At 42.1% G+C, this 15,172-nt stretch overlaps 2 protein-coding genes across 2 annotated transcripts; one reads left to right on the forward strand and one right to left on the reverse strand.

Moving 5' to 3' along the window:
* Window positions 1–1,792: 1,792 nt before the first annotated feature.
* On the reverse strand, window positions 1,793–10,380 carry GABARAPL2 (GABA type A receptor associated protein like 2). The gene is made up of 4 exons (XM_031615581.2): window positions 10,191–10,380; window positions 9,824–9,879; window positions 4,292–4,464; window positions 1,793–2,353 (listed from the first exon to the last, which is right to left on the reverse strand). The coding sequence occupies exons 1-4, from the start codon at window positions 10,222–10,224 to the stop codon at window positions 2,263–2,265; spliced, it is 354 nt and encodes a 117-aa protein (XP_031471441.1). The 5' UTR covers window positions 10,225–10,380; the 3' UTR covers window positions 1,793–2,262.
* Window positions 10,381–10,422: 42 nt separating this feature from the next.
* Window positions 10,423–15,060, forward strand: TMEM231 (transmembrane protein 231). The gene is made up of 7 exons (XM_031615580.2): window positions 10,423–10,848; window positions 10,920–11,089; window positions 11,949–12,077; window positions 13,279–13,422; window positions 13,704–13,785; window positions 13,919–14,024; window positions 14,871–15,060. Exons 1-7 carry the CDS (start codon window positions 10,707–10,709, stop codon window positions 15,058–15,060), a joined length of 963 nt encoding a protein of 320 aa, XP_031471440.1. The 5' UTR covers window positions 10,423–10,706.
* Window positions 15,061–15,172: the final 112 nt, after the last annotated feature.

The raw sequence follows: 15,172 nt of genomic DNA on the forward strand, positions 1-15,172 counted from the left end.
AAATTACTGTCTTAGTGGAGAAACAAACCAAGCAAAATGGGTTTTTGCTAGGCATTGCCAGCTTTGCAATTAATCCAGTAAGCACAAGAGCCATGCTTCCTTCTGTTGATTGCATACTATTAGCTGGTTATGAAACTGCACCTGGAGGAAATGCTTGAGGCATAAGCTTTGAAAACAGAGTGAGTTACTGCTGGAAAGTTACTACTGATAAAGAGGGAAGAAAAATGTTAGAACTGGCCACCAAATGTAGTTGAGCAGTCTAACTGTTCTTTCTCAGAGCATAACAGTCCTGGAAATCAATAATATCCTTACAAGGGCATTGTAACATTCATGGTTTACAGATGGGAAGCAAGCTGCAGCCACTTAATTCTGAATCAAAAATTCTGTTTAGAGAAAACAGTCTACAAAATCCACTGAAAGGGCGGTGGAATGAACCCATGGAAGAAACAGTGAAAGAATGTTTACTAAGGTACTGCTATATTGTGGTACTGTAAGCCTAGGTACAGTGTGCTATTTCAAATAATGAAAGGTTTACCAAAATCAACAGTGCATTCTTAGATGCAATAAGCACATGCAGCACTGTTATTGTAAAAAGCACCAGAACAGTGTGGTTTCCACAAGTTCCAGTCTCTTCATGGAGGAGTCTTTATACAGTAGCTCTTGGACCTGCAGAGCCAAACGTAACTCTAGGCATAAGGTGGCTTTATGGGAACTTGAGTCCAGCATGAGTATGATTTACACTTAGAAAGCAGTGTTTCCTATGTCTGGAAACATTTCATAAAGTAAAGTATAGTTCTAAACCATTTAGCATAAATAAATAAATTTAAATTTGAATAAATAAAAAACATTTTATTAAGAAACATAAAACATTAAGAACCTAAACTGGAGTTAGTGACTCTTTTTGACTCATGAAGTTAAAAGCAATGCCACTTTTCCAATTTAGTTCTGTCCTTTCTTGTCAGAGCATGAACTCTAGTATTGTGCTGGTAACTGTTTTTGATTTTGTTGTTTTTGATTTTGCAGTTTCATAGAAGCAAACCTCTGACTGAACTGCCTCTTAAGTAGAGACAGTTATGGTTTAATGGTAAAACCTCTATTTTTGCTATGTTATGCTTCAGCAGTAGTGCTCATAGACTAAGGAAGTGATTCTTTAAGTCTTTTAAGTCTTTATCTTGCATGCAGCATCTCTAATTCTAGTTCTCTATTTCAAAAGAGCAAAGCTGCTTTTTTCACATACTTGATTCTATAATATCCTTAAAATACCTACTAATTCTTTTTGCTTGGAAAAGATGTATGTTTACATGTTCATGCCCCTAGCATGACTACTGCTGTGTGTTGTGGATTTTGTTTTTGGTCTCTTTTTTAAGAGGTGCTAATGCAACTGTTTTAATATGTGCGCCTTACCAATTATTTCTCTCTCTAATGTACAAATTGTTCCTTCCAGTTCTCCAGCTCTCTGGTCCCCTGTTAGTATTATTCCTTCTTCAAGGTGCCCTTTCTTTATATGCTATGATTTTGTCACGTAGGTCCAGCTTCTCAAAGCCCACAATATTTACTTCTCTCTTGATAGCTTGTGTACAGGCCTGGCTTTTCTTCTGATTAGATCTAATAGCTCTGAATCTATTAGATTTAAGATCCTACAGGTAAATCCCCTTCCCTCTCTCTATCACTATCCGTATCCTAAATGCTGAGAAGCTGCACAGTGTATAGTAAATAATGTAAGCAGTTGTATACTGTCTAGTAAATACGATATCCAATTTGCTGACCAAGGTAAAGAAATAACAGAACTGTCTGTGGTAGGAATTTTTATTGTTTGTTAAGTGAGAAAGAGGTACATACTATTGCAGTTTTAACATGATCAACATCTTGCTACCGCTTAGGATAATCTAGCAACTCCAGTGTTCCCAATACTAATGCAATGCTTTCATTTTTCACAAACTTAACATCTCAAAACAGAATAAATGTGCATTCTTCTTTCCATGTCTTAGAAGCCCAACTACTTAGCTTTATTATTTAATCAATGTGTAAATGTATCTCCCAAAGGAATGAGGCTCTAGGAATTCATAGCCATGAGAAAAAAACACAAAAAACTTTTTTTTTCATAATTTAACAGTCTAATAAAACAAGACCTATCTATATTAGGAAATAAATCCAGTTACAAATGCATGTATATAGAAGGAACTTCTGTGGATGTCAGAACAGAAAATGATCAGCTATTTACAAGATACACAGCAGGATGGTATAGTAGCCAAGATCCACCATTCAGAAACCAAATGTGTTCTCTCCACTGTAGGCAACATATAAGAATCCATCTTCGTCTTTCTCCTTCTCATAAAGTTGTCCCATAGTTAAGCTTGAAGGGGGGGAAAGAGAAAAAGCTTTCTTGCAAGATGACCATTGCAAATGGTAATTCAACCTCACATAAACAAGGCTTCATAAAAGCTAACATTAAGTTTGTATGTAAATAAGAACATATAAAACGCATTTGACATCTGTGCTCACAAAATGGTCCAGTGCTCTCTTTCTGGAGCATTTCTGTTAGATTTCTGTTACTTCTGTACATCACAAATGTGTTTATCAAAGTGCTTCCTTATACTGAAAATTAGTCACTGGATGTATTTCAGTTTCTGAATCATACATTATTGAGGCCATGACTAACAGCAAGATTAAGAGCGTGACAGCACAGCATGAATGCAGCCACATTGAAACCTTGCTTCTTGAGTAAACAACCTGATTTCTCCCTCCATGTGCTATTGCCTTGACTGTTCTGATGGTCTCAAATTCATCAAATTTGTTTTCTGGACAGTTTCTTTCGGGTCCAGGTTGTTTGGAGAAGTAAAAAGGTTTTTTGTCTATACTGCTAAGAAGTGATGACTATAAAGTAGTGCTGCTACCAAAATTCCAAAGCAGTTAGAAACTAGTACTTTTTGAACATTTGTTTTATGAGGATAGGCTTGTGGCCCTTCGCAGGTTAAGTAGTCTTTTGTGGGATGACTGTATTATGAAAACAGAATCAAACTCAAGCAATTACTTGGCCAGCACAACTCCTTCAGGTGTCTGTGAATGACAGATGAAACAGTGACTGATGTGAGTCAGCTGCATAGACGCTCCTTCGATCATCTTTTCTAACTTCCCAAGAGTGTCTGAGAAAAGGCCAATCAACTGAAAGATACAGACTGAATGTGGGTGACAGGGAAACAATCATGGCTTTTTCCCTGTGAGAAAGGGGTAGTGCACAAGGAAAGGAGCTGGGGAGAGTTGCAGACAGTACCTGAAATTGATGGAAATTGATAAATAGTAGATAACCTTCTGGATGAAAAGGATGTTAAGAGTCGTCTATGCAGTACCTTTGGCCTAGAAAAGGGGCAGAACTGTTGACCAGTTACATTTTTACCTATTAACAAAAGTTACTATTTCTACATCAGCTTGGAGGTTCAATGCCTTGTATTTTCAGCAGAGCTGTGATATCATCATTGCTTGAGATGATACAACACGCCCCTTTTTCTTTTCCTTTCCTGTTTGTTCCTAGCAGTTCTACAGTACTGAGAAGATGGAACTAAGACGTTCCTAATAGAGAAGAAAGAAAAGGTGGTCCTCACAGGTCCTATGATTCTCAGAGGTATCATGAATTAAATAAAAATATTTCTCGCTGAGTCTGGTCAGGTTATCTGGAGGTGCTGTTACACAGGTGTTAACAAGAATAACAATGCCTCTAAACCAAGTAACACCACATTCTATTTCCTCAGATATTATTAAAATAGATTGTATAGCAAGCTGCTGTAATAGCTGCTAATACCATATTTTGTTCTGTATGTAGCAGACAACCACTGATGCTTACTCTACAGAGCAGTGTTTTTCACATTACTTCTACTTTGCATTTACTATTTATAGGAAAAGATTATTAAAAAAAAAAAAAAGTTTCTGTGTGAGCTGACAGAATTAGGTTAATGATTTTTTAAAATAATTTACAGTCTTGGCTTTTGAGCATTTAACATGCAACTTTTTTTTGCCACATGGAGAAGTTATCTGATATTTATGATGTCATAACTCCAGTTTACCTTCTTGCAATGTAAATAATCAGAATGTATTTTACATTCAACTTTCAGCTGAGCTTGAGGAACTAGATGTTTATCAATATATGTGACCAAAAAAGTCATTATCACAAGAAGATGAAAATGTGACCAAATGCCTTCCAAAATTGATGACAAATCCTCAGGAAGGTTTTTTTTGTTCCTCCGATATGTACAGCCGTGCTAAAATGGTTCTGAATACCAAGTGAACAGCTACTTACCTGGACTGTGGGACAGTCTTGTCTACAAAGAGGAATATTGCTTTCTCAGAGGGCAGCTGAATCCTCTTCCTGATGATCCACATAAACTGGGCCACAGTGATGTCAGATGGAACTAAGTATTTCCTTTTGTCAATATCAACAATCTGAGATCCTGATACCTTCTCCACTATGACCTGTAAAACATATGTGAAAGTGAGGTTTTTCAGGACTGATATGAATAGACAGCTTTGATAATGAGAGACAGGACTCACTACTGCACAACCTGATTTTACAGCTGCGCCGAAACCCACATTCATATATACGATGGCTCAAAATTTCCTGTGCCTGAGCAGGGGGAGAAAGATGCAAGGTGCCCAAAAGAATCCTGAAAAACATACGCTTTTTTTAAGAAAATTATTTCTCATATCCTGGAGATCTAAAATTACTTTTACTCAAGTAACATCCTATTGTGTTTAAACATGGCCAGCTAATTTTCAAAATACTCTTTAAGTTTCCCATGTGCAGGATGATATTAAGCTTTAGAGGGAAAAAAAATAAAATACAGCCCTGCTAGGAGTCAATTTAATGATAGAATCACAGAATGGTTTGAGTTGGAAAGGACCTTAAAGACCATTCAGTTTCAATACCCCTGCTATGGGCAGGGTCACCTCCCACCAGACCAGGTTAGCCAAAGCCCCATTCAGCCTGGCCCCGAACACCTGTAGGTATGGGGCATCCATGGCTTCTCTGGACTGTCTATTCCATTGCCTCAGCAACCTTGTTGATTGAGATCTTCTGTTGCACAGAATTCTAGTCTGCAACAGGCAGGTCTATAATACCAAGAAATAGAGGCTTAATATATACACCACCTCCACTCTTCAAACAAGTGCTGTCTTTGAATAGTGCCTCAAATAATTCCTAATACATGACAGAGCCAACTGCCCTGATATGGAGTATAACAAAAGATATAGAAAAAATTAAAAATCAATGTGAATGAGAGGGAAAACCACCAATCTAGTCTAAAATCTAATCTGCCATTTCACCTGCTGTGTGCAAGTCCTAAATGCCAAAATACCTCTTGGGCTTCCATGTAAAAAATTCCAAAATTAAGTTCTTTTTAAAGCTCTTCGTATTAATCTGTGCAATGTACTGTATCATAACACAGCATATACTGGTACGTACGTATGTACATCACATGTGTACCACTATGACAGAAGCTGTCAAGTTAAGCAGAAGCAGAGGTATACGCCAGGGAGCAGTGAAGAGCTGAAGAAACCATGCTCTATCTGAATACAGTCAAAATTCTTAGAGTTCTGGTGTAAATTGCTTGCCATAGACACATGCTCATATTTCTACCATTGCAGCATTGCTTTTGAATTGACATTCCTTCTGTCTGGGTTTGTATAATCAATCTGGCAATGATTACTGATCTCCCAATTAGGCAGTCAGTGTTTCTGCCAAACTCTAAGCCAAGGCATCAAAATGAAGCACGCCTTCAGTGTGCCATGGAGTACCAGTTGGTCTGCCAATGGTGTCAGCTGAGCACTCTACCAAAGTACCAAAAATGTGCTGTTATGTGATACTATCTGTGTGCCTCTGACATACCAAACTTACACTGATAGATAATCCAGCTATGTATGTATCTGATACAATAGATCATATGATTACAGCTTCAGTTGGTCGGATGAAGAAACAGGAGGACAGGGAAACCATGCTAATAAAATGTAGGTTTTAGCTACATATGAGAAAGAGCCAGGTGAGATATGCAGACTGTAAGAGGAAAAAAATAAAAATCACAAACTCTTATACTGCCTGGACATAAGAACTTGGCACTTTCTTGCTTATACCGGAAGAGTTTGGGAAAAGAAGGCACATGGGATCCAAACAAAGATGCCTAAATATGATGGTGTTTACAGCATCAACAAGCTTTTGTTTACTACTTTGAAAAACAACTACCCATGCTAATCACCACTTCAGAATGTCTGCTGACTCAGGTTTGCAATAATGTACTTATTTTTTCACAAGACAGCAGAAAAAAATTCAACATGCTATTCTGAGTATGCATAACTGCACTCTAAAGCATATGGTTTGTTCTTGTTCTTATTGTCTTACCAGATGCTAGTCTCTTCTTTGTGCATCAGAGTATTTTACTCGTATGTAGGGAAATTAAGAAACTGACCACGGAAAGGACGGATTGCAAGGTGTTCACAAATAAAGCAAAAAGCAACAGGTATCAGAAGGAGAATTAAGTATAATGTCTAGAAAGGACCTGATGGTCATTGCTCCACATAGACTAGTCCTTGAAGGACAAACACAGCATGAGGGGAAATAGAGCTGACAAGAAATTGCCACATCTCCACTGCTTATCTGCGTTCACCATTGCTACAGCATATAGGTAATGCTCAGATAAATGTACAAAATATACTATGGTTTGGAGAAGCTTCTTATTTTCTACAACTGAGTCTACAGAAACAGGAGGGTAAACTAGCTGGCCCTTACAGTATGTGGGAACCATAAAGAACACAAAGAACAGCCTGAACAGAATATTCAAGCCTTAACAACTGATACTTAAAAAAACACATTGCAATAATCCACCAGACATTTTAACTTCACAATGAAGAAACCTTCAAAGCTGGGAGTCAAGGCTACTGTTGAACTGCTTTAGAAAAGCTTACAGATACCTTTTACCCTTCAAGCACTTGATCCCCCAGCAAATTTAAAATAGCAGTGCTTAGGAAGCATGAATGTCTTTCTACTCCCATTTCATTCCTAAAGAGACAAAGGCAAGTTGTTCGTATGTTATCTTAATACATTTTATAATGCTTGAGCCCCTAAAATATCTGTATACAGCAGCTGAGAACTGAATTCCCTTTGATCTACATCACTCTGGATGTAAACTATAAGCCGAAAAGAAGGAAATGTGCGTTAAGTCTGAAAAAAAATCTTTGACTGGTAAATGAAAAAAAAAGGTATTTGATACTGTATGGTAACTGTTGAATCATGGCCTGAAGCACTGACTGAGCACTTGGGGAAAGGACCTGGTCAGCCCTGGAAGCACAGGTGAAGGCAATTCAGCTGTGGGATTGGAAGGGGTGGAGCCTGGCTGCAGACCTCATTGAAGGCCTGACTGGTACTGGGGAAGTATCTTTGGTTGCAGGTCCCTTCTTTGTGAAGTTTTCCCCTGTGAGCTCAGATCTTCAGAGTCAGGTGAGCAGTCCTTTTTTCCTTCCCTTATAACATCTTTCTATTGTACTAGCGTTTTTGTTGTTACACCTCCTGTATCACCATTCCATTGGACTGATCTTTCTGATTGTTACAGGCACCAACTACTCTGTAAAAGTTAGGTGGCTTAATCTGAAACATCAAGCAGAAAATATTTATCTGCTCAAACAAAGCATCACAATGCACTTGATGCACTTGGGAGATTTAATTCCTGTTACCTTGTTCCCCGTTGCTGTCCATGTAATTCTAACATGCACCGTGAGTTGCAATGTCTCTTTTTTTCATCTTGAAAGACATCTTGGAAATGGACAAATGTATGCTTGTGAAGGTATATTGTTACTAGTGTGCTACAGACTATGTTTTATGGTTAGCCAAATGGAGAATGGCAAGGACTGGATCAGCTTGCCAGACTACATCTGGAGATGTCATAACTAGGTTTGATTCAGCAGCTGACATAGGTAATGCGGTTGGAGGTTTTCTTCTGTGTTGTGCTGTATGCTAGTAAGTTACCAAGAGGTCAGATAGGAATGGTGCTAATAGAAACTAATGTCATCAGATGAGATGGGGAAAATCTTACTCGTAAGTAGGCAGGTTGAGAGTGTGGACGTGTTGCTAACTGTTGCTAAGAGTATTACTAGGGTGTTAAGTATGGTCACCTCCATGACTGAAACATGGTAAAAAGGATTACAGAGTGAAAAAGCCATCCATTACTTGGCGGTCAGGTAGGTATTATTGCAGAAAGGAGTCACCACTTGCAATGGTTCTTCAAACAACTGGGTCTGCATGACACGGATTCACCAAGGTAAGGCTGGTTACAGGCACAGAATACGTATGGGAAAATCACCTCCCTCATCTAGCCAGGAGGGAGGACTGTCACGGTGTAAAGAACTTACTCTCTTTCTTGAAATCACACAGAATGTATCTTCAAGACACTGAAAGTACTGTACTGGGGCCCCCACTACAGGAAGGACATGGAGCTCTTGGAGCGGGTCCAGAGGAGGGCGACTAAGATGATCAGAGGGCTGGAGCACCACTCCTATGAAGAAAGGTTCAGAGAACTGGTTTGTTTAGCTTGAAAAAGAGAAGGCTCTGAGGAGACCTCATTGTGGCCTTCCAGTACTTGGAGGAAGCATATAAACAGGAGGAGCAACGGCTGTTTATGAGGGTGGATAGTGATAGGACAAGGGGGAATGGTTTTAAACTTGAGGCAGGGGAGGTTTAGGTTAAACATTAGGAGGAAGTTTTTCAGCCAGAGGGTGGTGATGCCCTGTAACAGGCTGCCCAAGGAGGCTGTGGATGCCCTGTCCCTGGAGGCATTTAAGGCCAGGCTGGATGTGGCTCTGGGCAGCCTGGTCTGCTGGTTAATGACCCTGCACATAGCAGGGGGGTTGAAACTCGATGATCATTGTGGTCACAGAATCACAGAATTGCGAGAGTTGGAAGGGACCTCAAGGATCGTGAATCTCCAACCCCCCTGCCACATGCAGGGCCACCAACCATCCCACCTAATGCTAGACCAGGCTGCCCAGGGTCCCATCCAATCTGGCCTTGAACACCTCCAGGGACGGGGCATCCACAACCTCTTTGGGCAGCCTGTTCCAGTACCTCACCACTCTCTATGTAAAGAACTTCCCCCTGACATCCAACCTAAATCTTCCCTCCCTCAACTTAAAACCATTTCCCCTTGTCCTGCTGTCACTCACCCTTTCAAAGAGTTGATTCCCCTCCTCTTTGTAGGCTCTCTGTAGGTACTGAAATACTGCAATGAGGTCACCCCGCAGCCTTCTTTTCTCCAGGCTGAACAAACCCAGCTCCTTCAGCCTGTCTTTGTAAGGGAGGTGCTCCAGTCTCCTGATCATCTTTGTGGCCCTCCTCTGGACCCTCTCCAACAGTTCCCTGTCTTTCTTGTACTGGGGGCTCCAGACTTGGACGCAGTATTCCAGATGGGGCCTCATAAGAGCAGAGTAGAGGGGAACAATCACCTCCCTGTCCCTGCTGGCCACCCCTCTTTTGATGGAGCAGCTCATCCTATGATTCTACAAGGTCTTTGCTGGGGATGCAATAGTTCTTAGCAATCACTGATAAACTATAGGCATGCATGGTAAGTGTTCGGAAAATCAGGCACTGTTGCTTATTTGACAATGCACATTAGGGCAGAGGAAGGAATGCTGGACTAGTTGCATGTCTTTGGGCCTTCTTTAAAACATCAAAGGTGGCAAAAAGGAAAATGAATTTACTTGGTGGGATCCAGTCAAAGAATAGAGGGCAAGATGCAGGCAGCTTATCCACCTCTGCCTCTAGGTTCTGGATCAAAGCTGCCTGGTTACTCACCGGGACACGGTCAGGGTATTTGGCGCGGATCTTTGCCGACTCCACGCATCTGTGCTCTGTGAACAAAACTCGCAGTTAGTTACTGCACAGTAACAGGGCAGTCAGAGTCCTACACAGAGCGAGCAGCGCGGCAGGCACAGCAGTCAGCGGGCACCGCAGCCGTCGTGCCTTCCGTGACGCGGCCCCGGCCACCGAGCTCGTTCACCACCGCCGCGCCGCCCTTCGTCGAGAACCGCGGGACCGTCCGCCTAGCTCGGCCACGCCGGCGCGGGGAGCCCGCCGCAGCGCGCACGACTGCGAGGCCCGGTGCGGACAGCGACGCAGGAGACAGGAGGCCGCCGGCGGGGAGCGCCGGGCCAGCCCTTACCCAGCGCATGGTCCTCTTTGAACATCCACTTCATGGCGCGAGATGGGCGGGAAGCAGAGCCAGCGACGAGGCCCAGGTGCGGGCAAGAAGGGAGCCGAGCCAGGCGGCGGGGCCTGCGGCTGTCACGGGCCCTGTCACAACAAAATCAGCCCCGGCTCGGCAGGCGGGACTTCCGGCTCGGCGGTTCCTTAGCGACCGCTGGAACGCGGCGCTTCCGGCTCGCGGACGGAGGGGTGGGGCTGCAGCCGACGGCACGAAGTCACGTGGGGGGGAACGGGGCCGCGGAGCGGTCCGTTCGGCGGTGTCGCGGCGATGCCGGTGGTCGCGCTGCGGGTCCCGACGCCGTAGCGACTGCCTTCGCTTCCTTCCTGCTGCCGTCCCCGGGCGCTCCCCGCTTCGCCGCAACCGTCCGTCCCGGAGCGTGCGAATTAGTATTCACCGGCTGGCGCGCCCGTTCCGGCGCGTGGGAAAGCCTGGCTTCGGTCGCTCAGTGCTCGCCGCTGCGGTGGGCGCGGGATGGCGGGCGTGGAACTGTTCTCGCACCCAACGCTTCACACGCGCTACCGAGCTGGGCTCTGCTCCGCTGCCGTGCTGGCGCTGCTGCTCATCGCCGTGCTCACCTACGTGCCGCCGTTGCTGGTGGCCTACAGGAGCCACGGTGAGCAACTCCCAGCCCCGCGGAGCCCTGCCCGGGGCCGCGCTGAGACCTCGCGCCGTCTCTGCCCGCAGGTTTCTGGCTGAAGCAGAACGCGTACCGAGAGCAGCCCACGGTCCGCTTCCGGTACGAGGTACTTTTCGTGGCCACCACCGGGCCTGGCCCGGGTAGCTTCCTGGCATGGAGCACGTTCCCAGCGTTCAACCGGCTCCAGGAGGACCGACTGCGCGTCCCGCTCGTGTCGGTAGGCGGCCCGGCGGTGGGCAGGGAGTCGGGGAACTCCGTCCTCAGCCCCGCGCTATGCGGCTTCGTTGGCCTCGGACAGGCGGCTTTCAGTCCACTTGGCTTCCTTTCATTGTTTGGCTGGCAGGCAGACATTGCTTATTTTCCTAAAGCTAATTGCTGGCTTTTCTTTCCTGTTTTTCTTCCTTTTCTTTTTCTTCCTTCCCGCTCCCACCCCCTCTTCTGTAAGGCTTACTATACTCTGAAGCTTGTAGGAGTTTGCAGGTAGCCCCCTGCTTTTGAATGCAGGAACATGCTTTCAAAGCATATAGTCTCTCCCCTGCAGCTATTGTTCCTTCTGGGATTCAGGAGTGGTAGTTATTTATCTGTGAAAGCTCTGTTATGCTTCCTCATTATGGTTGCGAATTGCTGAGGTACTGGGCATGAGTGGCACAGAAGCACAGCGAGCCTTGGCTTACCACCAGGAACTGTACGTGGTATAAAGAAGCTATTAAGAGTGAGCTGCCATGGCTGGAGGTGATTAAGCATTCACATGGATGTAGCAGAAGATCTAGTGTTAAGATATTGATTGTAGCATACGGGGAAGATGCTTGGAATAGCATAAGACAGAAGAGCTCTTGGAAAGTCTTTTCTTTTCCTGTGGAGTGCATTGTGTGATACAGAATTAAGGCTTCTTCTCTCTAATCTCATGTCTTTAAAATCAAGTAGTTTTTTATTATATTTCTAACTATGCTGTTTATTTGCTTTCTTTGTATGTACATGTTGCAGTTATAGAAATCTGTAGTTTAACTTTTCTTTGTATTTCTTCTTAACAGGAACTCCTCTATTAAAATAAATAAAAGTCTGGTTGCTCCTTTTAGACTAGAGAAGAAGACAAAAATCAAGATGGCAAAACGGATCAGTTGCATTTTAAATTAGAGCTTCCACTACAACCTACAGAGCACGTAGTTGGTGTTCAGCTGATTTTGATCTTTTCCTACCACCTTTATGTGAGCGTTTTTTTTGTTTTATTCGTTGCGACACATAGACCCAGTATAGTATTTCTGGAATAGTTATGCAAAGAATCTTTGCACATTTAAAATTTCTGAGAGATTTTAGTAACATACCTGATTTTTTATATTATTTTTTTCCCCTGCTAGTCTCTCTGTTGTGGTATGTTTCATTGTTGTGGAGATTGATGGCTTTTTTTTTTTTTCTTTTTTTTTTTCAGGGAGAAGGGTTGGTTTGCTTCTGTATATTCTTTTGATCTCTAGTGTAGCATATAGAACAGAGATGTACAATGATACATGTTGGAGTTGGTGTTATCAGAAAATATTTGAGAGTCTTGCAGTACGCAGAAATTTGTGCGTTCTTAAGTACTGCTGTGTCTTGACAAGTGGTTTTCTGAATTGGAGGATCAGGTGGCAGTTTAATACATAAAGGGAGCGGGTAAGACACCGCGTGCAGAGAGAATTCTTGGGAAGTATGTGAAAGTAGCAATAGTACAGAGCAATAAAATGTGTTATAGATTTCAATGAAGAGACAGGCAAGGAAATTTTACTAGCAAGATTAGGTTTAATTTATCAAAGAAACTTGCTGAATACAGATGGAAAAAACTTAGCAAGCACTGCCGTGCTGTGTTTACTCTGAATCACAGAGTAAAAGCCTTGCAGTCCTGAGTTTATGTGCTGAAGTATTAAGCCTGCAATCAATAGTATGTGAAAAGTTCCAGTACTAACAGTGCTTCATCTTATGTAAATGTGCACGTTTCCCTTCAGATTGAGTGGTTGACGAGTGCAGAGAATCTTCTTTGTTTGGCCTGTAACAAAGTCTGAGTCCTTATCTTGCTTTGGTAACTGAGTATTTCAAAGTTTTACTCCAGTAAAAGTGTTTGATAATCTTACTGCTTTAAGCATGTTATGGCAAGCCACTGTTTTGTTTTTTGTCATTAAACTATTTCACTGACTTCACTGAATCATCTGTGGAATTTCAGTTAACAAAATTAGTTAATTAACAACAGAGCTAGTTCATTTATAAAAGATTATTCATATTTATTTTTTGATGCTCCCTTCTTTAGAATAATGTAATAATTTGAAACATTCATGTCAACAAAATCCTATCTATGGAGAAATTCTATAGATACGAATTGGTAGAAAACTGTGGGTGATTTTGTTTTTGCTAAGTTTTCTGCTCATGTGCTCACTGTTTCAGAGAATGTCGACATTCGTGATGCAGAGCATGGCTTTTCTTCAGTTTTTTTCTCCTGTACCGGGATCTCAGCTCTATGCGAATGGAGACCTGAAACTGAACCAGAGGCAATTACTTAACCATTGTGGGCTAGATACCAGATACAATGTGAGAACTTTTTTTTTTTTTTCATCTGTAAATTTCTCCCTTATTCTCCTGTTACCATAAATGACCCCTTAATTATTTGTACACATACATAGAGTGGACCCTGTAACTTTTGAACTGTTGTTTATTTGTTACACTGGAGGGCAGAAGAGGTTTTTGTGCTCAGATATTCAGTCTAATGTTTGTGATTTCTTACAAGGCACAGTTACTTTGCCTAAGAAACTCAGTAAAACTACTTTCCTGAAGAGTGGACAAATAATGCAGATATCTCCTTGTGGTGACAGGTGTCTGTGGTCAATGGCACAAGTCCTTTTGCAAGTGACTATGATCTAAAAAACATCATTGCAGCGTATCGAGATAGAAATGGTAAGCCTGAATGTATAGCTGCTAACTGCAGGACAGCAATAGTTACCACATTAGTAGCTGTTATTTAAGGATTTGAGTTCTCTATTAGAACTGAAAAGACCATTCACTTGGATGTTTTCCTTCCCTGTTTTAGTGACGACAGTATTTTCAGATCCTAACCCCATTTGGATGACTGGAAGAGCAGCAAATACACCATTTATCATTGATGCCACTATTCATTACCCGGTGGAAGTTATCTTATATCCTTAGAAAGCTGCATTAATGGTGAAATACTGGATAGTATTATTTGAGCCTTCACATACAGGCCAAATGAACACTACTTTCTTTTAGACTTGTCCCTAAATTTTTCCTTTTTCAATGAAGCATATGCTGTATACTTGTTTGCCCATCCCTTGCATGTGCATACCCTCAATGTTTTTGCTTGCAAAACCCTTTCTGTCTTTTTCTACAGGGAATCCCTGTTGCTGTTCTGCTTTACTAAAATGATATTTTAAGGCAGTTTCTTAACAGTTCACTCTGAACGTCCTTACTAAGTTTTGGTCTGGTTCTTTAATCCTGTAGCTGTTGTAACTGCTACAGGCAAATCGTGTTACTGCATTTTATGACCTAAAGCAAATCAGAAACCCGTATGCATTGTAGGCTCAGCAAATGATAGCCCTGCAGTGGATGAGGCAAATCTGTTGCATGTGCAAACAAACCAAAAAATCCTTTTTGCTCCAAAGTAATTATCCTTATGTTCTTTGCTTAGTTTCTCAGACAAGAACAGGCCTGTATTTAGAAAAAAAAAAAAACTTAGAGCACGTCCCTCACAACTTTTCTTTACCTGAATTAAGAATTACCAATACCTACTTCTTGGTGAGGTAGAGGCAACATAGACACTTTCCACAGAGTTGTTTTGGACATCTTCTATGATAGGCATTCTTCTAGCTTTTTTGTGGTCAAGGGCTTTTTGAGGTTTCTGTGACTCAAAGGCTTTGTACTTGTTGCACAAACTGAAGTGCCTCTCCACCTCTGAGTTCTTTTGTTTAGTTATTGCAGTGAGTGTATCAGAAGTGTCGTCTTTAATGCTCCTTGACTTCATGTAAATATCAGCCAGGATTTTGGGAAATGATTAAATTTGCCTGGATCCAGTATGTCAGCATTCTCCTCATCTTTCTTTGGGTGTTTGGTAGGATTAAAATGTTTGTGTTTCAGAATCAGGTGTTTGCTACGACTCCAGTTTCGCCAATTCTGCCATTGTCTCCAGTATTGTCCTACAAACAGCATCAGTCCTGAGGAAATGCCTGAAAACTTTTAAGAAATGTGGTTTAAAAATAAATACCTGCTTTTTTTTTCTCTGTACTTTTTTTTTCTTTAGAAGATCAGAACCTTGTAAGTATGTTCTAAG

Source organism: Phasianus colchicus, chromosome 13 (assembly GCF_987193195.1).
Source record: "Phasianus colchicus chromosome 13, bPhaCol1.hap1.1, whole genome shotgun sequence".
Classification (NCBI taxonomy): Eukaryota; Metazoa; Chordata; class Aves; order Galliformes; family Phasianidae; genus Phasianus; species Phasianus colchicus.

Excerpts from the sequence above, each read along its gene's own strand:
- GABARAPL2 (XM_031615581.2), bottom strand. The coding sequence starts at position 10,224 with ATGAAGTGGATGTTCAAAGAGGACCATGCGCTGG. Across the intron at positions 9,880-10,190 it reads CAAAGAGGACCATGCGCTGG|AGCACAGATGCGTGGAGTCG; the intron begins GTAAGGGCTGGC and ends TTTTGTTCACAG. Across the intron at positions 2,354-4,291 it reads AAGACTGTCCCACAGTCCAG|CTTAACTATGGGACAACTTT; the intron begins GTAAGTAGCTGT and ends CCCCCCTTCAAG.
- TMEM231 (XM_031615580.2), top strand. The coding sequence starts at position 10,707 with ATGGCGGGCGTGGAACTGTTCTCGCACCCAACGCTTCACACGCGCTAC. Across the intron at positions 11,090-11,948 it reads TGCGCGTCCCGCTCGTGTCG|ACTAGAGAAGAAGACAAAAA; the intron begins GTAGGCGGCCCG and ends TGCTCCTTTTAG. Across the intron at positions 13,786-13,918 it reads AGCGTATCGAGATAGAAATG|TGACGACAGTATTTTCAGAT; the intron begins GTAAGCCTGAAT and ends TCCCTGTTTTAG.